Source organism: Argiope bruennichi, chromosome 3 (genome assembly GCF_947563725.1).
Source record: "Argiope bruennichi chromosome 3, qqArgBrue1.1, whole genome shotgun sequence".
Classification (NCBI taxonomy): domain Eukaryota; kingdom Metazoa; phylum Arthropoda; class Arachnida; order Araneae; family Araneidae; genus Argiope; species Argiope bruennichi.
The window spans coordinates 136,213,445-136,238,536 of record NC_079153.1 but is presented as its reverse complement, the minus strand read 5'-3'; the positions used below and the strand labels follow the sequence as shown (position 1 = coordinate 136,238,536).

The following is a 25,092-nucleotide window of genomic DNA, read 5'->3' as shown; positions in this document are numbered from 1 at the left end:
TATCCCCTCAGTAAACATGTAAATCAATTTTAGCCTATTCGTTAACGAAATTAAATATGTATAAAATGTACTTTTATAGCGTCACTTGTCAAAGTATAGAAAAATCTACGTTAACGTATTATCTACTCTCTAATTTAACATGAATCTACTCTCTGCTGGCTGGTGTGCAGTGTTTCTGCATTAAGAATCTGTTAGAACTGAGGATCAGCACTTTTGAGGTCCATATATTTTCTTGTAATGAATTTTCTACTTCAGAAAATAAATAATATCAAATAAAATATAACCTACTATTGTATGTTCTAACAATTTATTTTGGTTTATTTATAAATTTAAAAAAAGTTTCCGAGATGAATCTGGAAAAATCATCATCCACAGCTAATTTTATGTACTTTAATATTAACTACCTTCATTTACTCTCTTGAAGTTTACATTAAAAAGGGATGTGCAAGATTTCAAATGAGGCTGTAATTTTGAAAATATTTAAAACTTCTCTTAATTGTCATTGCAGCAGCGACAACCGTGATTGAATGCAAATTGGCATTAAAGGAAATGAACACCATTTCAGGATATATTTTGAATACATTTTGCAGTTTGCATTGGAAGAATGATTTAAAAAAAAATACCACCAATTTTGCTACCACTACTCATAAATTTGTAGAATTTGTCATTCTACAAGTGTTTGATTTTCCGATTGATTGCGAGGCCGTTAACTGTTTCCTCTTGATTCTTTGAAATAGCTTTAAAGTTTACCGATTATTAGGTGACTGACCGCACAAAATAACTGGCAACTTCATCCTTTATTTCCCATCCCTTGCTTCCTGCCATCCCTTCATCTGGGCCTACCCAACCGTGGATTATACTCACGCTTGACCGGAGGGGAGTGAATGTGGACTTTTTTTTAAAATTTGCGTTGAAGTTTCTTATTGGTTGTTTCCGCGCGTTCTTATTGCAATGACCCTGTCGCCCAAGCATGGCAAGAATAGGGCACTGGGCAACGCTGACCGCATAATAAGGATTTCACCATGGGTGACAAATTCTCTATAAGCATCATAAAACCTTCATTAAACGAAACTTGCTATCACTTAAGAGTTCAAACGAATTAATATTTTCAAAGCTTAAAAATATTAACCCTTTGCACCCGGAAAGATAATCCGATGCATCCACTAGTGTGGTGTGGAAGCTTGGTGAGGGGGTGCCAGTTCAGGTGTCATCCTCGCCATCCGACGGCGGTTCAGGATTATGAGTTACGAGGTTCATCCCAAAATAGCCCTAGTTTTGTTTTAAAACAAGACGTTAATATACATAAACTAAACTTTTATTACTAATAAAAGTCTGTTTCAAATTACCCAACAAGGGAAAACTGTCAGCATTAATTGAGGGGAGAAAGTTCAAAAATGTAAACTGAATCTTGCTCGTAACTGTTATATTCTAAACAAGAAATATATAATCTAGCTACTAATCTTTCAAATAACCGACGTAGGAAATGAACTATGACATTTGGACAAATTTTGGTTTCACTTTATATAAAACATATTTACAGTTAAACTGAAGAATTATTGAAGTATAATACTTAATAAAAGGGGGAAAGTGTCGTTTGTCTCTTTCTATAGAGCATTAAAAAGAGCACTTATTTCACAGCTCGCTAAGGCTTCACCATTGCGTACTGATGTTATATTCCCCAATTTCTCTTCGTGTCCCTATCAATAAAAAAATTGTTTTCGTGCAATAATATGCACCAAAGAATAACGCTAAAATTTTAATTTTTAACATTAATTTTAAGAACGTTTAATTTAAATTTTTCTGAACTTTTTCTTACTGAGCACCTACTACCCAAGAAATAAACACATGCCAAATTTGTTTACTTTATGTTCAACGGTCCGCTCTGTACAGTTGTTTGAGCTGTTTTTGCATCATGTTATCGCATTAAACTATTAAAAGATAGCTTGTTATCCTGTAAAACATTAGTATGTTTTTAAAAAAATCAACGGATTAAAATCGCTTTCTAATATATAAATAAATAATTTAGAAACACTTATTTTGATATTATTTTAATATAAATTTTGCTGCAGAAATTCTATATGAATATTGATATCTGGTAAAAATATATATTTCTTTATCAGTGCTTAGAGAATTTTTTTCCGTGCTTTAACAAGTCGTTTAATTAAATGTATATCATTTCATTAAATAGTTTTTTTTTTTCACTTTTGTTCACTATATAGTAATGTTTTTCTAAATTTTTTTTAATTTCTGCATATTTTTCGAAAAATTGATTGCATCAACTAATATGCGTAATATTTTGCAACATCCTTTCGAGAAAACTTTGCCATTGAAATGAATTTTAATAAATAATTTACTAAGAAATAGTAGAAGTTTTTATTTGTTTAATTTGAATAAAATCATTATCCACGAATTAACAAACAAATGCAACGGCGATTTTCTTGTGTTCATCGCGTGTGTTGTGTTCAATTGAGAGTTTCGGAATTTCTCTTTCGAAATGCAACCGGCCATCCACCCACCCCCATTTCTAAGCAGATGCTTCTTTGTTAAATCCTGAAAGCGTCATGCTATGTTGAGCCTTCAGCGGCGATCGTTTTCAAGGAACTGGTTTTAATCCCGTTTTAAGATTCGATTTTGGCTCAATGAAAGCTGCCAATGAAGAGAATATTGTTCAGAAATCCAAAAATCCATTTATTGAAAAAATAGAATTCAAGGATAACTGCATTTCTTCCTTTCTTTCTCTCTCTCTCTCTCTCTTTTTTTTTTCCCTCCCTTTCAATTTTGATATTAGCGATGCATTTGAAATGTTACCATTTATGTAGTTCATTTGAAATCATAGTCTTTCCATGTCGAACTTCCATTTTTTTTCCAAAATTACAAAAAAAAAAAAAAAAAAAAAAGTTTATATAAGTTTTTACAAAAATTAATTTACTTTAAAAAAAAAAGGTTGTTTATTATGATTGAAAGTCTTTAATGATTTAAAAATGGCATTCAGGTCTTTTGCTTGTTTAAAGAAGAAATGACCCAGATTTATTTATTTTGATAATGAGCATTGTTTCATTTAATCTCAAATAAGAACCTAGAGCAGATCAGGAAAACTATATGTTTGCATTCTTTTCATCTTTCCGGTGAAAGAAAATAATCGAAACATCTCTTCCTCCTAGCGGAAGTCTTTAAAAAGCTTTCGTAAGCTTCTTTTTTTGGTCAAGGTTTGCCCGGCATCCTTTTATTCTTCAGTGTGGGGGTCAACACATACTGAGAAGTAGGCATTCTTTGCCTTCCTCTTCCACTCCTAAATTGCTCCCAGAATTTAACCTTGAAATCGGCAGCGCTCGCATAGTGTGGGAGAAACGAGGTTTTTATGGCTTTATGGGGAAAATAAGGTCGACAGCGGGTGCCGTTTGCTCACAAAAAATTTCAGTTCATCGAGGATTGTTATGTTTGATTGCATAACTATTATGGGATGATGGAAATGAGCAGTAACAATTAATGCACGGTAGCTGTAAGGGTCCTATGCTGCGCAGCAGTATCTTACAACAGAACTTTTTTTTTCTAACTAATTTTGAATCAATAAATTAGTGACTGTAAATTAATCAATAAATTAGTGACAAGATTTTTGACTTAATGGGACGTGTCGATAAAAAAAATATTTTTAAATAAAACTTTACCATAAGTATATTCGATTATTTTTCTTTCATTTTTTATTCTTGGTTAAGATTTTCCCAACTGTGACTAAACAACAATAATAATAATAATAATAAAAAATCGTGAAATTTAATTTTATGGGATCGTTAAGGGGTTCAGTAAAAAATCCGAATGAGTGTAACAGTTATTTATTTACCGGTTACGTTGCACACAGACAATTTACATTCAAAATTTTGGAATAATTTTAAGATAAATATATATGAGCATGGATCAAAGCATGCAACACATGCCGTTGTTTGATCTGAACTGAGTCATACCACTACAAGGTATCAGAAGGCGCTGTCTCTGACGTCATCATAATCATTTATGGTTTGTGTTGCAAGAACGTCTACAATTTTTAAAATAATTGCACCTGTAGTAATGTTAATTTGATATTTGCAGAAAAATTTAATATAACTTTTAATTTCTTTTTATAAATAGTTATCCTTCTACTCCCCCTCCCCCCATTCATTGTTTGAAATTTCAGGCTCGAGGAGGGGAAAAGAATTCTGCGACTAATAAACATTTTCACAGCTCGCTACAATCGTGTCCAGACGCTTCGGAAATGCTTTTTTAATATTGCCTTTCTTCCTACACAATCAAATGAGTGAATGAGCGAAATGTGTTTTGTTACTGCACTTGCGCCGCGACATGAGTTGATATTCAGTAAATGCCCCAAAGCGATGCTCAGACTTCTGCGCACTATGTCGCTTTGGTACAAATTTCAAAACTCTTTACTATTTTACTATTTCGCGCGGTTTCGAATTAAAGAAATACATTTATTTCTTTTGTAAGAATCGGTAAAAATACCCGAATGAGGTGGTTTGTTATCCTTTTATATGACGAGATTTCTTATAAGTTCCGAGTTCAGTGCTTTTGTTTTAAATGAAGACGATCCTTGATTCTTCTTCTTATTATTATTATTATTATTATTATTTATTTATTTTTTTTTACAAATAACCGATTATCGTCTTTAGAATATTATTTGTTTTTATTACTACTTAATAAAGATTTGCAAAAAAAAAAAAAAAATCTTTTGGACTTTATCTTAGTCTCGAACAGAGATTTTTTTTTTTTTTTTTTTTTTTCGCATTTCAAATCAAAAGACGAGAAATCGTTTTACCATGATTTTTTATATCATTTGATTCAGTGACTCAAAAGAAGTTTGTGTGTTTTCCTATAATTCGCAATGCAAGGATTAATTTTTTTTTTTTTTTTAACTCCACTAATTCATATGATGATGATGATGTCTTAATTGCTATACGTGTTTCGTTAACATTCCTTTGAAGTTCATATTAATTTTTTCTATTGCATATTTTAATTCTAAAATAATATTTGAAACCAAATATTGAAGCACGATTTTACTAATATGCAGAAATTAAATCTGAAATTGTTTTAACTGATAAAGAAATTTATTTATTGATATATAAAGATTATTAGGCATTGAATTAGAAGATTCTGATGCAGAAATGGCTGAAATATTGCATAAAATTTATTGAAGAATAACTGACAATCGGGGCATTAGTAGTCTTAAATCATTTGAACAATGTTTATATGTTGGAAATATACAATGACTTTAAAGAAGAGGATGTTCAATGTGCAGATTTTGATTGCATCTTCATGTTGAATATCGCCATCAGCCAACCATCAAAAAGTAAAAACGAGTCCCCGTTAATAGTATGAAGGTTCCATCATTTCTGGTATGACAGAATTACCCATTGTTCTCTTCTCACAGATGCAAAAAAAAGGAGATATACATTATTGTTGAATAGGATTGAATGCATAATTTGTATAAAAAAATACAATATCTCGTTATGTATTATTCATAATTTTTCATTATGCAATAATAAAAATAACTGCTTTAAAATTTACCATGTAAAACAAAATTAGTTTACTTTTGACCGTGTATTTTACTGATAATAAAAAATGTGATTGCGAACTATTAATATGCATTCTGCTATATACTATTATGATATTTTATAAATAAATATATAAAATATATCATTATATTTTATATATAATTATAAATTCTGTTATATATTTTATAAATGCGGATAGAGAAATATTTCGGTCATTTATTATGTTACATAAACTACCAATATTACCGTTGGAATCAATATAAGGGGGATGTTGAAAAGTTGCCGAAATATTTTTCTTGAGTGTGGACTTGTATTCTTGAAAAGAACCTCATTCGTAATAAATTTAAGCTTTAGCATCTGCAGTTGATTTTTTTTTAAATTGCGAGTGTATTATTGAAGATAGGCATTTATTTAAAAAAAAAAAAATCGGAATCTGATATTATAACTTTAATGTGTTGTCTCTTACGTCACCATTCAAATTCCCATTTAAATTTATTTAAAGGCAGTCCACTGACTTTAGAAAAAATGAAATTTGGGTGAGGTATTTTATCTATGAAATATTATTTTAAATATATTTTATCTGAAATCACCTTTTAAAAAATGTATATATTTTTTTAAATTTTAATTTTTAATTTTCTGACGTCAAGGTTAACAAACATATGGTTGGACGGCTAACGTTTATGCATCCATGACTTTACTATTAATTGAGGATATCCCTTCTGGTGTTGATTGTAGCGTCTTCAATGAGTGATTCTGTCGAAACAGATCTCTTTCTATTGTGAAAAGAGCGCCATCGCGTACTGTTCGCGTTCTTGGTGTGGCTCCCTAAATTTCGGCAATAGTATGTGCGGCTGGATATAATATCCAAGGAAATGAACGCCGCCTACTTCGAGCACTCGTTATTTATGAGTGAATGCGATAACGTATCAACTCGTGCTTGGTCCATTTAAAGTGATGCTTATTTGATGGATAATCGGTATTTGATTGCGCTAACAAGTTCATATCACTCCAGATGGGGAAACTAAATTCTAAACTAATGAAAGGTAAGGCTTTTTTTTCCCCCTTCTTCTTTGAACTTATTATTATTTTTCTAAAAGTAGCCGAAGTTTTTTTTTCTAAAATAATCCGAAATAATTTTTTATTTATTATTCTAGGTTTCAAATCATAAATTGTATTTACCGTGATTGCATTTCGAAACTACCAAAAGAAAAAATTACTTTTTAATGATTGTGCATCATTTTAGAATTTGTTCGTAAGATTACCTGAAATGAGGTTGTTATTTACGGTCGTTTTTATCAAAAACTGTAACTTTTCCATATTATTCAGAATTTTGTGTTAATGGCGAAAATATATATCCCTCAGATTGATCTCTTTAGCACACATTTCCTAACTCAATAAGCGATGTTTCATCCCATTCCTTGATGAGAATACAAACATCTCGTTCCAAATAGGGTGTTCGTGTTGACCATCAGTTGCAAATCCACTAAGATTCCCTGAAACTCGAAAACACCTGCTACTTTTTTCATATAACAACAGTGACATTTATATTCCTCAAGGAATGTCTTCCTCTTTCCAGACAATCAGATGCGGCCTCGCTGCTTGTATTATTTACAACGTTTTACGTGTCTCCGAGAGATATCGCAGACAATTGGCTCACTTTTGCTGCGATCATAAATATCAGAGGGGGGGGGGAGATGCACACGCTCATTTTGCTGCTGAGGATCGAGGTCACCAGTTATAAGCAATGTTGAAAAATACTCTTACAGCCGCTTCTAATTCTCGTTCATTGATGAAGAGTGGCGATATAGTGATTGACATGCTGAAAGTTTGCGCAATTCGGGACTAAGGAGAGCTGATACATTTCCCTTTAGGAATTCTGCGTATGTGCTAAATTCCTCTTATCGATGGATACAAAACCTACTTGTGCTTGCAATGCAGTTGAAATATCATTATCGAAAATTTTTAGTTTCTTTTAAAAAATATCTTTGAACATAAAAAAATTTTATGAGGGCGATCAGAACTACATAATCTAGCAAATATGTTATTTTTTACTATAAAACAAAGCCGAATATTTTACTGCAATGAATTTTAAGAAGGGGGCTAAAAAATAAAAAAAAATAAAATGGCTAGTTCCTTCCTCTTCCCCTCTATAAATATCTGCAGTATAAAGTGTTGATAATTAAAATTCGACAATTGTTTTGCTTTGTAAAATCTCAGTGGAAGCTGAAGATATTCGTTCTAATGCTTATAATGAAGGTACTTATTCCATAATATTTTCTGTTTCATGCTAATAACAAATCCAACCGTTTGAGAAGCTTAGACACAACGTGTTACCAAGTCGTTGTACATAATATGAACACATTGCGTTGTGTCATTATGTGCCATCAGCTAATTTCCGTTACTTCCAATTTTTTACAAACATCTTTAAATATTTATCTGTTTTTTAGATTTTTACTTTCAAACCAAGAAACCATGTTTTATTTTTGCTATTTTAAATTTGTACTTCTTTACAATAAAAAAAAAAATGATTTTTGCTGCAAGTGAATTATTCGATGATTTAAACGATTAGCTATGAGCAACTTGCTCATCTCACCGCGCTTTTGTAACTAAGCAGTTGATCTGTGGTAGTACTGTTAAATTTTTATTAACTTGCTTAATTAGCTTTATTAATTTATTTGCTATTTTTTATATGATATAAAATAATCGTGGTCATTTATTAATTCCTAAAATATCAATTCGATTTTAAAGTTCCAGTGCACCCATGTCTCTGGTTTAAATTTCATTTAATTCGAGACGAGGAATTTATATGAGAATTTTTGTACAAATTATCTTATTCTACAGAATATTAATTTGAGACTGTTTTTATTTTATATTCCAATTTAGTATCTAATTTAATGGAAATATTTTTTTGAGATTGAGTATAGCTATGTTTAATTTGCCGTATTGTGAGAAGAAGCCTTTTCCGAATGCCTTGTATTTTTTACGCTTTCATGAAAATAGGCTCTTCTTTCAGACGTGAAAGACAGACTGATTATATTATTCATTATACACCGACCCTGTTTTCCCCCAGAAATGTTTTTAGTCGCGATACCTGCTTCGAACCCTCGCATTTGCAACTTCCGCTTTCTAGCCAAAAAGGTTTCTTGCCCCTTCAACGGCTTTAAATAAGCCAGTGCATCCAGGGCTGATAGTAAGTACTTAACCAAACCCGAGAGAGTTATCTTGGCTGATTTCTGCTGTGCTGTCGAGGTCAAAAACCCGAAGCATCCAATCCCTGGTTAGAATTAACATAGACTTGCCCTTCGAGTGAAAGTGACGGAGGCCGTCTTATGGCTTTGAAGATCAGAACGCGGGATAAAGAGACCCCCCCCCCCCACACACACACACACTTCTTCCTCTGGCGAACTCTCCGAATTCTTTTTTTCCGAGTGCTTTACTTGAAGAAACCTGTTTGTCTGCTGCCTGATTCTTCTTTTATTATTACAGTTATTGTCTTTCACACATTTTAATTTTTTTTTTTGTCTACATACAAAGATGGTATAAATAATTATGCTAGAATATACGAATGTTAATGGATGTGTACTGCTGAAATGGCCATTAAAAGATGTTTCTGGTCTTTATCTACTCCCTCTTGAATTATTTTGGAGCAACTTCTTGATTCGTTTATTCAAAGCAGAAACAAAATGTTTTTATAAAGATAATCAAATGCATAAAAGGAAGCTTTACTGAATTCTTAAATTTGAAAAATTATTCACTAGTATTGTTTCGTTCACTGTCGGCTGATGTTCAGTTTCAAATTATCTTCTATGATTCGTTAACCGATGGGGGAAAAAAAGTTAATGTTTTTTTTTAACAGTAATATAAACAAATAAAAATGACTAAAATTGTGAAGAACATAGAAAACGTTTCATCTCTTATTTCATGCTCTTTAATTCCCAAAACTGAATATTTTGCGAAATTCTAGTATGTGTATATCAGCTCGTTTCTTACCTAGAAAACTATGAGTTATCGAAATTTGTGAGAAAGCGCAGATTATATTTAGGGATGTAAACATTAATATATTTTAGCCTTCATCTTATAACAGCCGAATGCTGAGAAATGAGTTGCATGCACAGTTTAGGCTTAACACTTTTTTTCTTTATTCGGACAGAGCTTTACTGTGATCACAATAGTTAATCAAGTTACACTGTCTTTTTAAGGAATTTAATCGGCGATCTAATTCGTTTTTTGGATGGCAAAGGAACATCAAAAACTAATCTCGTGATTCTTGCAAATTCGATTGTGTTTAAAACCGTGGCGATTTTCCCTGTCCGGTGACTAGCAGATGTTTTCTTCCACCAAAGCGTGATTGATACAGAGTGGCGAGGTACAGGTACATCACCACCCGGCTTCTATTTCTTGACGAGCTGGTCACTGATGCGTTCCAAAGCCATCCAGCACCTCTTTCACCTTCAGTGTCTCTCTTCGCCTGGCGATGAGCACGGCAAGAGATTTGCGGTATAAATCTTTTTCACTTCAATTTTATCACCTTTTGTTTGCTCTCCTTGATTTATTGTATTCCAGGCAGTTTTTTTGTAGCGGAAAGTATTTTTTGACACTTGTTGATTTTTTTTTTTTTTCCACATCTTTTAAGAACGATTTTGGAAGGTGATTTTACTTTCATTCCGTTCTGAAATACATTCTTCATTCAATGTGAGGAAACTTGGATATCATTGCGAGTTAGAATTGTTTAAGTTTATTATTAAACTAGCCGCCTTTGGCGACCAACCGGTTCACCAATCTTAATGTTCGTTAAAATTTTAATAATTAAACATTTTATGTAATTCCTACTTTAATACTTTCTTCATCAAAATATTTTAAAACTTCAAATTTGGATAGTCATATAATTCACTCATAATATTATAAAGGCCTTCAGTCATAACGTAATATGTATCTCTAATTTTCTGTTAGCTCCCGTAGAATTTATACCTTAAATTAAAGTGGAAAGGATTAATCTGCAATTAATATTATATTTTTTTACTGAAACAAAGTATTTTTTTGTAATGTGATTACTGAAAACAGTGTCACTGAGCGTTTAAACTTTATGGGCACTAAAGAATATCTTTCTTAATTTATGTAATATTTCAAGAATTTGTCAACAAAATTTTCTCAGATTCATCATGACCGGATCGATTAATTAACAATGTTTAATTTCAAATGCATCAGACACTAAGAAAATAAAACGAATCGTTTAAAATAATCGGTTGAAAACAGATTAAAAAAACTACTTAAAAAACGATGTACTTAAACTATAAGCATATACAAAGAATATATAACTAACATAAATACAATTTAATTACAAAAGCATGCAACTAAAATAAAAATAATTTAAATCAAGTCCTTATCCGTTAATAATATTTGTCCACAATCAGAACACAATGCGCATGCGTGAATTTTCAACGCCAGTTGGGGTAACACTACGCAGATTAGAAATTTTTAATTTCCTTTATTTTGTTTTATTTTAATTCAAAAGTACTTCAGAATGAATCTGAAAGGTTGAATAATTAACAATGTTTAATTTTAAATGCATCAAACATTAAGAAAATAAACAAAATCGTTTGAAATAATCGGCCGTTAAATTTTAAGCCTAGCCTCATTAGCGTGGGGGAAAAAAACTGAAGCCTTCTTCATTTGGCGGTAGGGAAAATGAAATGATTTTTTTGGCGAGAAAGTTAGTTTTTAATTAATAATTAAAATTCTAATTAAAAATTCAAAAAAAGGGACACCAGGTGCACATTCCCGAACACCAAAGTATACATGTACCAAATTTGGTAACTGTAGGTCAAACGGTTTGACCTGTAGAGTGCCAACACACACACACACACACATTGAGCTTTATATAAGTATAGATATAACGAAATTAAGGATTAAATTTTTAAAAATGTTTCAATTCATTTTCCTTTTGGGAATTGGTAATTACACGATTGATTTCTTGTTTGGTTTAGGGCAGAAGGGTGATTTAACTGTTATCGAAAATCCCTCATATATATATATATATATATATATATATATATATATATATATATAAATATAAATATTTCATATTTTATATGAAAAGTTTCACTTATAATAATCAACTATCAAATGTTGCTGGGTATTGCCCCTGTTGAACAAGAGGTAACTCAGAATAAATCAAAAGGCTTTTGCTCAAAAAAAAAAAAAAAAAAAAAAAAAATTCTTAGTGCTATCTCTTATGCGAATCAGCCCTTTAATTATAATATCCGATCAAATAACATACAATATAATTCAGTGCTTTAAATGCATTGTAATTCAAAGAAGACATTGAAAATGATTTTGTTTGGTGAAACTGTATTTACATGACTAGTCTAAAATTGTCTTCTTCACATTTGTCACTGAGAAAAAGTAGACACTTTTTCTTCTCAGCTGGCATTCACCCCGATACAGAAAAGAGAGCAGGCAGAGAGTTCTCTGTCGAAATCAGAGATCAGCAGTTTATTCGAAACCACTTTTCTTTTCTTTCTTTCATTTTTTTTTTTTTTTCACTCCGTTGTACTAACGCCACTTCATTAATTCATCTCTTCTTTTTCATTTCCACCTTCTAATTCGGGATCTTTGGGTCGCCCCCAAAACCGTGATAGATGATTCGTTTGAGAGCTGCCCCAGTCAGATGAGAAGGGGGAGGAAACCTTTCTCTCAGTCTGTTTGTTGAGAGAGAATCCGCCACACTCGGAATCGAAGTCAAGGCTTTCTTCTGCGTTTTTAATCAGGAATTTCTGTTGTTTTTCTGACAGTGCTGTCGCTAGAAGACATTCACTCGCAGCTGGGATGACAACAGTTTTCTCTTCTCCTTCGAACCAATGTACGAAATCCTGAGATTCTGAATTGGGAGTGTGCCCCCTCCCGCCTTCGTAAGGCCATTGTACAAGTCGGTCAGTGAGATTTGATTTCGGTTGCCCGAAATAACAAGAGGGATATAAAACAATAAAGGGTGTTCTGTAACAATTGCCAGAGAATGCATTTTAAATTGGCTACCAATTCTAATACAATTAATTCATTCATTGGAGCGAAAAGGCTAATAAATGAAGCTTTGTGGTCTTTAATTATTTGTTTTTTCTTTAACACTCCTTTGTAGAATTAAATTCCTGCTATGATATCGAATTAGAAAAACTTTTTTAAGTATATAAAACACAATCTGGCTTCTACTACTCTCTTAAAGCAAATACTTGTTCAGAATTTTCTTAGGATTTACTGGATTGATTTTTTTGTTGTTGATATATAATATATCGATTTATTTTTAAAAATTTCGCACATCTTTTGGAGAGGAAGAAGTGTTTAATTTCTTGCTCACAAGTCGATCTTTATGAAGTAAGTGGACAGAAAAGTAATCCTAATTGAATAAAATCTATAGTTTTAATCGTTAGTTTGACATCTTGCTTCTGATGCAGTATGATTTGAAGCTAATACTGAATGTTAAAGATCATGTTCAGTGAACCTTAAATAAATGTAAAAATTGCAAATAACTAAGAATATTTAAGTAAGAATAAGTAAATAAGAATAAAACTGAGAATTCCAGTGCGATTTCGATGAAAATTTTTATAACTTTGAAGTGACAAAGCAATTTTTAGTGAAAGTTTTTATTTATATCAATCATTCGATAGCAGAATCTGATGAATATATTTCATTCATTTTTACAGTTATGCATAATTAACATTTTAACTGTCATGTGAAATAAAAAGTTTGCAGAGAATAAAAGTTTTGAAATTTTCCCAATTAAATAAAATATTACTTAGTTTTTCTTCATTGAAAGATCATTAAAATAAATAAATGAGATTAGAAAAGTTAAAATTTCAGTTTATAGCAAATAAACATTTTGGCAAAATTTTTATTTCAATATCTTAAAAACATTTTCTTATGCGATGTTATCTTATATTTCCTAATAAAAAGTACTGTTTCTCAGAAAACATCTAAAGAGAGCAGCTGGAGGGGGGGGGGCACCTCTTTTTAGAATCGGAGAACACGCCTTGTTTGTAAGCCACATCCTCTTTAACTTGATTTTAAGCCAATTTTGTTTTCTCTTTTCATTATTTTTGAATAATTTTCTAAGTACTTCAGAGCAGCTAACAGATTTAAGTAGCCGGAATTTAAACAATAATGCAATTAAACAATAATGTAGCACGTTAAAATGTTTTCTTGTGAACGAAAGCTTCTTTTCGCCAATCGAAGTCCATTAAAGTTCTGAAATCGCTGTCAAGCTATATAAGCGCTTCGGAGTGAATTTTTATTACTTAGTGCTTTTATAACTGATGCTGTGAAGCCCAATTTTTTTTTTTTAACCTTAAGAACTTTTTTCATCGTGTTAAATTATTTACACCATCTAGTTTTGCTCCGGAACGTGACATTTTGACTTTTAAAACTACAACGGAGGAAGAAAATTTGCTATTACAGCCAAGTTCCGTCCTTGCTACGGATAACGATTTTTTCCTTTAAGTATTCTTTTTGGCCATGCATCTTGCTTGTTGTACCCATTGGAAGACCCAGCTTCCTATAAATATCATTTAAATTCCTAAAAGCCTGGGAATCACCGTCTCCATAATATTCGGTGCATTGCAATTCTCGTTTCAGAAAGAAGAAACTCCCGAGTCCGACACTTTTCATGTTTCCCGATGGCTTTTTGTAGTTTAAATGCAAAAGGTTGCCTACAGTATTCGTTTCATATGCAGTTTAGTGTCTATGTTCTCCCTAGTTGAATTGTGCACGAATTTTGTAAATACTGAAAATTAAAAAATAATCGATAAATATGTACCGATTAAAGAATTTCACTAGATTACGTATTTAATTTTTTGTAATTAAGAACATTTTAAGTGCTAATAAAAACATTCTAAGGCTATCTTTAAATAAACTATGAAAAGATAATATTTCTTCTTCAGCGATTCTTAACGAATTCATTTATTTTAAAAACAAAATATTGCTTTGGAATAAAGCAGTTTTTCAAACTATTTTATTTGCACCTTTACAGTTTGTTATAAAAGACATAGCAAAAACTTTTACATTCATTTTTAGGAATTATGATAAACCTATAAATACTTTAAAAGATTTCTAAGTACTAAAAGGAATCCTTATATTCACATATGTGTAATGATGCATCTCTTTTCTTTTCGTAGAGCAAAGGGTGAAATGCCCTCTTGAGGTTTAAGAAGTTTCGCTTGCAGCTTATATTTTATATTACAGGTTTTATAAATATTAGTAAAGTAATCGTAAAAACAAAAGTAAAGGTATTTTCGAATGCCTATGAAAGGAGTAAATAAAGGGGGGGGGTGATGGTGTGGCAGGCATTGTCGATGCTATATTGATCCTATGAAAAGCAATGCAAATCCATTCGCCTGCTATTCTTCGGTTAAATTCAAATTATTAGGTTAAAAAAAATAATGCTATCCTTAGACTCATTTTTTCTCATTAATACTATCACCAGTCCGAGAACCCATTGTGAAGGATGCAGAATTCACTGAGCGCATGGTTTACATAACGTGCGCTTTGAAGTGAGCGCGAGATAAATATTTTGTAAGTAGGCGGACGGAAGAGATGGACCCAAACAGTGTCATTTAATATTTCCGACACCCACGTCATTTCTGCTCCTTACTCATTCATGTGGCCGCGAATTTCATTCACTGATTGCTTTTTATAGCCCTCAATGTATCCGACTTTTCTGCCATTTTCTTTAGTATACTTCGAAACGAGCTTTCTAGGACTTTGAATTAGTTTTCACGCTACTTATGAAGAAGCTCCGTTGCGAATATTAAAGTAAGAAATTTTTGACATTTGAATTCTTGTTGCATCGCATTTTTCTGAATATAGTTGGTACATGTTACCCGATAGGAGGTTTATCCAGGGTTAAGTAAGTGTCCTCACGCTAGTGTGGTGTGAAAATATTTTCACCTTCATCACTGTGTCAGGTTTAGATTTGCTTCCTCGTATCACCAGGCCAATTTCTTATAGTTCAAACTGTGCTACTAAACAAATTCATCTTCGCATTATAGACTTTCTTTTAACCACTTCCAAACGAGATATTGATTACCTTGGCCATGTCTTTTATATTTTAGATCAATTAAGGGAAGGAATAATTTATTCTTCTGAGAAAGTGCATTCATATCTGAATGAATTACAGATTGATTCTACTTCGGAATTGGTTCTTCAATTAAATAATATAATTGATTTCAAAGCCTGCCAAAACTGAATATCTGCCACGACACATTCATCAAGCCAAAAAAAAAAAAAAAAAGTGAATTTCGTTTTAGTAATCGAATTCAATCAATTTTCAAAGTATATGTTTCTTTTTCTCTGGAATTCGTGAATATTTTCCGTCCAACAAACAATTTTTCCGAAGACGCACTCATTCCTGGTCCATCATTGATCCTTGCGCAATGAATGCTTTCTATTAAGAAGATAAACGAGGCACTTCAGGAATTTTCCACCTTGAAAAAACTGATACTACAGAATATAATCATACTGAATGCTCTTTTACATCACTGGGGTTGACACGTCATGAATGAAATACATCGTTCATCCTTTTGAGCAGTAAATGTTTGTACAGAGTAAGAGACTAATGTCCAATCATGCAATTTTTAATTCGTCAGGATTATTGTAAAATATATGATTAATGTTAAAAATGCTAAATCTTTGATATGGAATGAGAGAATTTCGACTTTATCGCATGAAAATGTTTAGATGAAAGAAAAAAAAAAGGATCTTATTATTCCAAGTAATAAACATAATGTCATAACAAAATTAACTTTCGGCTGTGTTTTATATCCCTGTGGGTGCGGCGACTTGTTGAAAGGCAAACGAAAGAAGCCCGAGTGGTGGCATGACGTATGTTCCATTTTTAACGATCCCGAAGAAAGCTTCTGCTGCACGAAACGCGCTTCCTCCTACCCATTATTACTCCCACCCTCCTCTCTTTATTTGATTTTTCTCGTATGGTCGCAAATGCAATTGTGTCATCAGGCAGGGACACTCGTGCGTGTGTGCAGTTTGATCTTCCTAGTTTATCTCTGAAGAATACAATTTCTGCACTAGCAAATAATAGATCCCAAGGGGAAAAAAAATTTCGTACTCCATTCGATGATAGAAATCAGTTTAGCGATGTTTGGGTTGCAAAAAAGTACCCTGAATGTAGAAATAGCTGCAGGATCATTAAAACACTGTAAAATTTAGATAAAATTTAAGTGTTGGTACTCCTGGATGGCAAAGTCCATTTTTTCCCCTCTTTGCAGAAGTAGAGCTTTTTCATATATTATTTTAAATAAATATTAAATAAGATTAATGCACTGGTATTATTTCAACTCCTCGAAGGTGCGTACCCTTATTTCCCTCCCTGAAATTTCAGTTGTGAAGCGTTGATTAATATAAAAATTCAATTAATTGTAATAATTTTTATCAATTCTTTTAATGTACAAAATTAGAAAAACGCTTGCAATAATAGTTCCTTTCAGTATTTAATTCAAATGAGCATATTCAAATTGTGTTTGAATTGCATCATAGGTATCAGTATCTTCGCATCATCTGCATATTTTAGATAATGTGATATGGATATTTTTTTGTGCTTATGTAAATTCAGAGCTTGAATATCAGTCTTACTGTGTTAACATTAGTTTCCAATCAGAAAAAGAAACGAAACATTGCTTTTCCTTGAGATAAGATCGCTTTCGTTGTTTATCTTTTCCCGGAGTCAGAAAGGGGCCAAAACAAAACATCCTTTTGTTTTTCTTCTCGGTCCTTGAAAGAGATTCAAAAAGACTGAGGGCTGCCATTTCCGATTGTGAGGGTCGTTGCCTCTATTTTCTTCGCTGCGTTTTCCTGCCTTTTGTTTCCAACCGGCAAGACACGACGCACAAAATTATTATTATGGGCCACCTTATTTCTGTTGACCCGTGATGAACGTCGGCTTTTGGCAGGAACTCATGTCGGAAGTGATTCCACGCTTCTCACCCCCTCATTGAATGCCGTCCAACACGTGTGGGTTGTTTGCTCCTCGAACAAACGACAAGGCTCGACTGATTACCGGTGGATGACTGGCTTGGCTAAATTAAAATAGTTAACTGGGACACCTCGTTGATGCAGAAGAAAAACGTTTCTATCTAAAATGAGACTGGCATGTCACTAAGAACAGTGCAAATAACCAGGGAGTTAAAGGCAGGTGATCAGCAAAGAAAAAAAGAAAGAAAAAATCCTTGTAAATTGTGCCTTGCTGTGAGAATTGAACTCTTCTAAGAGTGATAAATTTAATCTGATTTGTTTCCTGCTGTCTAATTAAAGAACTCGTCCTGCTTTGAAAGTATACTGTTGTTTTAATCCAACCAAGAATTAGTAGGACATTTCAGATATTTCGATGATGGCAACTTGACTATCGGCGATTCTATTTACACAAATTCGATTTACAAAATGTAAACCGATAATTCGGTTGCTATGTCAAAGATTGAATATAAGCAATATATGGTTAGTACCATTCCGGTAGCAACAAAATACTTGACACTTCTCTTCCTAAGAAGTCATTTTTTTTTTTAACTTGAAACCTCTCAGTAAACTTTCTGTTTTTAAAATGTTGAAAAGGTATTAGGTACATTTGGGATGGTCAACTTAATGTCGAGCCGTACACTTTCTCAATCCGCTTTGCTCTCAACAACTACAAATTTCACTACTTACTAGTTCTTTTACTGATAGCTACTCCCTCTCTTTTGCTAATTTGCTCACTACTAGCTTATTTTATCCAATTTCTGCTACGTATTCCTCGTGGTGTAAATGTATTTAGAATCAAGTCGATTAAGGTATCTGTCTACGTGCGAAGACAAATTTTCTAAAAAACTGTTTAATTTTCATTTTTAGTTTATTTTTTAGGTTATTGCAATTCAAAACAATGAATAATACCATTTAAAAAGTTTTATGTAATTTGCAACTCAGTCAAATGGGGAAATTTGGGTAAAAAACTGTGAAAATTGGTGTAAAACGCAAAACATCCTAACAAGAATTCTAATCAAAATTTTCAAATTCTTTTTCTACAAAATATAGTTACAGCTTTAGTGAAGGCAATGAACTAGGATCTAAGAAATATTTGCATTTATAAAAAAGTTATAGCAGTTCGAGTATTTCCTAACTGAAAATTTATCAAAATTCTTATGCATAAACAAATTAATGAGCTCTAAATAAAAAACTATTCATCTGAAAACTATAATCCTAGTTCATTGCCTTTAGGATAGTATAAATAACATACATACAAAATTTCATTAAAAAATATTCATAATATTTTGAGATATCATGTTTTGCGTATCAAAATTTTTACAAAATTAAAGTTCCTCAAAAAATGCATTTAAAGTTTTTAATTGTGTTTTATGAAAAATATGTCTTTATTTTTATTAATATTCACCACATTTATATGATACACCTTCTTTGTTTACAATTTTATCTGTTTTCTTCTTTCTAACAGCCCTTAATTTTTTCCTGGCAACTTTTGTTGTTCCCAATGACTGCCTTTTTAACGTGATGATTCTTTCTTTATCGAGAGAAAGGAAGTGTCTCAGGGTATAATCCCCAGGAGTTATTCCCAGTTCAAAAAAAATTGCCAAGAGACCATAAAATCCATCATTAAAAATTATTGCAGTTATTGATGCTCCCAAACGTAAAGTCTGTAGCTCCACAAATGTGTTTTTGGGAATTATTGTCCACAAAAGATTATTAAAGCTTTCATTGGCATTTTGAGTCTTACCGTGTAAGCATTTTTTCAATAAGTTTTGATCGCAAGGCTGCATATATGTTGGCTTAATGATTTTAATAATGTTCTTTGGAAGACCTGCATTTGTTTCTTTGAATTTTTTTCCACAGGAAATTGCACGTTGATATTTACACCAACTGTCCTTTCCTGTTGGGCACTGTCCATGCATGGGATGTTTATTATTAGAACATGTGTGAGCAAATGCAGCAATGGTTGCACTCTGCATTTGCAATAAATTCCCTGCATTAGCTCTAATTGCTATCCCATAGTAATTTTGCAACTTATTTATGAAGGAGTCTGTTAATTTCCCTTTGCCACCAAGAGATTTATTCGATGACTTTAATTTTCTCAAACGAGTGCCTACTCGCTTCTGAATATGGCCAATGCATTCCAGTTTTGAAACGGAATCTTTCCCATAAATGTCTTTAACTGTATCATAGCCCTTAGTCACCATCTCCATAGTATTGTGAATAAATGAGTTTACGACAACTCTTGGAACGCTCAAATATTCTGTAAGCACCAAGCACTTCCATATTTCCAGATGAACCCTTATGATTTGCACACTGATGTTTTGATGCACATGATAAATTCAGCTTTTTCGTGTGACACCATTGGCAAAACTGGGACATCACTTCAATATCCAGCACCTTACCACATGTCACAGAGATTGCACTCACTACTCCATTCAGTGATGAAAACCCTCTCCGTTGCCATGTTCCATCAACAGATACACCACATTCAGTAATAGCAGCAGGGTTTTTATTGTCTTTTAACTCAGTAGCAGCAATATTCATTGAATTTTCTGCAACAGAACGAGCAGCACGAAGAAGCTTCAGTTCCTGCATTCTGAATGCTTGTTTGGAAAGAAAAGATGGAAAATTGTGGGTAGCAAAAAATTTCTTTCCAGCCGTATAACCCTTTCCAATGATTCTAAGTGCACACACAAGTCGAGTGTTTATTTCATTGGATGTGTTTTTCTTTTTAGATGAAGAAAAACCTTTGTAAAAGGAGCAATTCTTGCATTTGAGGCAGAAATTCGAACACAATCCAAAGGTAGAATCCTCTATCAAATACAAGTTGCTTTTGAAGCATAAAGGACAACATAAAAGAGTAAAAACACTTATTAATATCTCGATATCCATAATTCGAAATCCAGAAAGGTTATTTGTTTTCAAATCAGGAACATTATCTTCACATAACTGCGAATTCAGCAGTTTCTTTTCGCTGCAAGTCTTTTGTTTTCAATCTGATACACCAACAGAGCCTGCAGCTTGCATGGAAGAAGAATGCCTATTTCCATGAAACTTTCGTTTCTTACTTCTGTTAATGCTTTTTCCACCCACTTAAAACACTTTTTAAACAAAAAGCAATAAATATTCAAATCAAACTAAGCTGTATTCACTCGAAAAAGCAAAGTAAATAAAGATATAACACGAGACGAGCAGATGTTTTCAAACGTAAACAATGTTCGAGAAGCAGCTGTTGCCAATCTTTTCTGTATATAAAGAGCTGAAAATTAATTCAAATTTAGGTGGCTTGCATATAGTTTTGTATAAATTTAAAAAATTAATTTGATTTTAGGAGCGTATGTTTGATGAAACGACGAAAAACATTCAACTTCCAGTAAGCACTTCCGGTTTCGTTTTCGACTCTTTTGAATTACATAAATCTTCATATCTCCATTTCTATCAATCGTAGGAGAAAAATAAATACAGACTTAGAAAGCTAAATAAATGCACTTTAAAATAAAAAAAATTGTGAATTTTGACCAAAAGTGGCCTTTTAGACGTAGACACATACTTTAATACCTATGATTTTATGGTAAAGCGACACAAATTAAAAGTTAACCAACAGCAATAAATTAAAATAAAAAAAGCTAATAGTTATTTTTATTTTATTTTATTAAAACAAATTTATTTTAAAGACAAACTATTCTGGTTTCCAAAAATTAAAGAAAAAAATTGCACAAATAGCAACTACTCACTCAAAAATAAGAATTTCTGAATAAAATTGCAATATTCAAATTAGTGGAGCTACAATCAGAATATGTTAGCTGCGAGGAGTTTAAAATTTCGTGTTTGAGAACATGCCTGCAAATTTTGCTGTGATACTGAGATAAGAAATCTGGGATAACCAATTTGTAACAATGACCTCCATGCATCATTTATCCGAAGAATAGCGATGGGGAGCCGATAGGAAGACTAAAGATAAGACAAAGTCAGGCAGATGTCTAAATTTGAGATCATCTGTGGTTCATTTGGAAACTATTTGTAACCATAGATTCAGCATCCAGGAGATTCAACCATGGACGGCCAATCATTGCGCCGATGTTCGATATATGTCATTATGTTCTAGAAGGAATAGAATCGCAACTCCGACACAGCTCAGATTCTCCTTCGCTGCAACCACCGGAAGATTGATATCAATGTCAACCGTGGGTAGAAGGTGGTCTGTGCGCGTGGCGATCAGTCATTTGCAAGCCGTTTACATCGCGTCATAGAAGGAAACGTTTGAGATGAGCACGTCAAGATGTCCTCTGGATGGCTAATCAATGGAGGGCTATTCTCTTTATAGATGAGTCCGAGTTTAACGATTGGAGAGAACCTGGAATCCGTTTTCATCCATCAGGCATTCGTAAAATAGATGTATACGGGAGGAGGCAGCCTCCGTGTTTGAGATGGTATCTCTTTGAATGGACGTATAGATCCTTATTTCTTTCCATGTGAAACAGTGAAATGTTTAAGCCTATAAAGATTATATTCTTGATACTTATGTGTCTCCTTACGTAAGGACAATAATAGCTGATGGCTTCCTGCAACATTAGATCCCACTGAATTCGTTTCGTGAAGGATTATCTTCAGCGGGGAGCAAAAATTCAGCGCATGGAATGGCCATCTCAATCGTCGGATCTATCGAGCATGTTTGGGTTGCTTTAGAAAGATGAATAGCTGTTATCAATCCTCCTCAGACTCTTTTCATGCTTGCAAATGCTTTGCAAGAGCAATAGCTCTCCCTTCTTACGGAATTGATGGATCGCATAATTCACAGCATCACACATTGCTGTATGGGCTGTATTATTTCTAGGAGGGGGGATCATACACCATATTTTCAGTACTTTTCCTGCACCGAACTGACTCATCCGATTTGATCACTTTATAAATGTTATTTTCTATTGCACCATAATTCCTTTATTTCTTTTCATGTCTTACTATGTGTTGTATACTGTGAGTCAGTTTCATTAAATTCTTCTACATGTAACTTTTTGAGTAATCGTGATTCTTGTGCTATTTTTGGAAACCCCAAATATTATCAAGCCTTCCGGACAAATTCAATGAGCTGCCTTTTTCAACTTTTCATTCTTCACTTTATGTGATGGTCCTTGTGCCATTAAACCTAAAATAACAACAGCAGCACTTTATGTGGGCAGCTGTCAAAGAGTCAAAATTGTGATAAATGATTGAAATGTTCAATACATATAGTACAGAAATCAGTTGATGGTTCTTGTAATTTAATGTATCTCAAAATTAACTTTTTATTGTTTGAAATCTAGACTAATGTACTGGAGAAGTGCAGACTCGTCTTTCTGACAAAACTATTTTAAAGCGTACAACTTTGTTTCAAATGCTGAAATAATATAATAATGAATATGTACTTCAAGAATGAATGGAGTATTTAAAGCATTCAGTACTGTGTGTAATCTATATCTCATTATTATTGATAAAGTAAGCCAAAATTACAAAATCGTATCACACAATGTACACAACTTGTCTGTTAATTTGATGCAGGTTTCAAAACATATTGTGACAACTTTAAATAACTAAGTTGTCTCAATAAGCCTTAAATAATAAATTATTTCCTTAAGCCTTATGATTTTATCATTTGATTAAATCACAAGGAGGGTTGGGAATATTCTAGATGTTACTCGACTCCACCAAAGGTCGATTGAACATATGAGCCTGGTTTCAAGAATGATACAGTTTTCCACTGATTTTGATATGACGTGGAATTCTGATTTGTGGGAGGGGTGTCGTCTTCGTGACCTGGCCGTGATGTAAGATGAAGTCCTTTTTAAATTGACCTCGCGTTCATATAAAACGAAATGTTTATGTAATTAAATTAAATCCAAAAAAGCTTTGAAGATACATAATATCGTTATTATTGCTTTCACTATTTGTCATTTATTACATTCATGTGATTATTTTTTGCAGTATGGTTTATACTGCGTTTGTTATACAATTTAATCCACATCTGGTCTATGAGAAACGAAATTTCCTCTTCTGATCAGTTGCAGCCTTAATCATGTTATGAAGTGTCCTCTAATAAACTGCATTTATTTGGTAGGGTGGTACATGTTAATGTAGAATTTACGAAAAATTAGGCGTTCTATCATTTGCAAGAAGTATGAAATATTTTAACTCTTAGCACTGGATGGTGCCTCTCACTCACCATTCAAAACGGTGCATCATTTTGAAGTTTTATTTATTTATTTTCCGATTTTGATTGTTAAAAACGCTTACAGAATGGTAAAAAGATGTGCATTAATGTTTCAAAGAAATTCGATTTAAAGCAATTATGTATATTTGTTTTTTCAGAACGATAAACACATCTTTGTATTAGGTGGATAATTATAAATCGAATTGCTTTTCCGAGTCAAAGGGTTAATATTTCTTTTCTTGAGGATGTAAGTGAAATAACGAGATGCTGTATGAAATAGTGATTCTATGAGGGAAAAAAAGACTTCTATTAGCTAGAGATATTTCAAGTATAATATAAACGTAAACGGGCGATCTTGAAATTGTAGAATTTTGAACTGGGAGTTTTTTAAGTTAAAAATCCGGTCCTTATATTGGAAGTATATTTTATAAATCTAAGATTTTTGAAACCCTTCGAGGCGACCTTCAAGGTCTTACACCCTTTCCGGGTAGGCGGGTCGTCGTGAGGTAGACCAAGATCAAGATTTTTGTAACATTTCATACTTTGGCATTTTATAGAATATTTGTATTCCATGTATCGAAAATAAGTCATGTCCATGCTTGTTCTCATTCGCCATTTTCTCTTGTTGCAGAGCAAACTGGCGTGCGGAGCCTGCACTCGAAGCCGGTACGCCCGCCCATGTGGCTGAGCAAGGCCGAGCTGACGGCTGAAATCCAGAGGCTGGGCACGCTCTGCGAAGCCCGGACCAAAGAGCTCAACAGGCTCAAGATGGAGACGAAACACGTGTCTGTCGGGTTCGATGCCTTCGCTTCGCTCTTCAAGTACATGGTAGAAGACGTACGTTTCTCACCTGTTGATGGATAAAATTAAATCCTTCATCTCTCTCTCAATCTTTAAAAGGCTTTAGTTGTTACTTTTAACATACTATAAACGATATATTGTCAGTTTTATAGTTTTATTCACTTTGATTAACCCTTCAACTACTTATCCCGTGATTTCCGCAGGGTAGTCCGCAATCAGTTCATTTTCTATTGCATCCCGCGTTTTTCGCAATTTAATGTGTTTATTTCTACGATTACAGATTTTAATTATATCATATTATTGTGATGCAACATATAGTATCAGTTCACTTTACTTTAAAAAAAATGTATAAATTTATTTTGCAAACGTCGCATCATTGCACCCTCGGAGGGTTAAAAATATTTCTAATACTGCTACAGGTGCTATGGGCATGTGAAAAGTACCAGATGGTTCGGGTCTCCATGAAATAAAATCTTGCATGTGCTGACACTAAGCCTTGTAGATATTTGATCCCATTTTCATTGCCTCTGGTCTTGACTGTCCTCATTTTGAATT

The 25,092-nt window shown here is 32.9% G+C and overlaps 1 protein-coding gene across 8 annotated transcripts in view; it reads left to right on the top strand.

Annotated features, from left to right (window-relative positions):
- The window catches only part of LOC129963103 (uncharacterized), a 166,992-nt gene that overhangs the window by 127,120 nt on the left and 14,780 nt on the right, over positions 1-25,092 (top strand). For all 8 annotated transcript variants that reach the window (XM_056077172.1, XM_056077174.1, XM_056077173.1 and 5 more), the window contains one exon: positions 24,368-24,573. In XM_056077172.1, the coding sequence (XP_055933147.1) occupies positions 24,368-24,573 (206 nt within the window). The remainder of the gene's footprint in view (positions 1-24,367; positions 24,574-25,092) is intronic.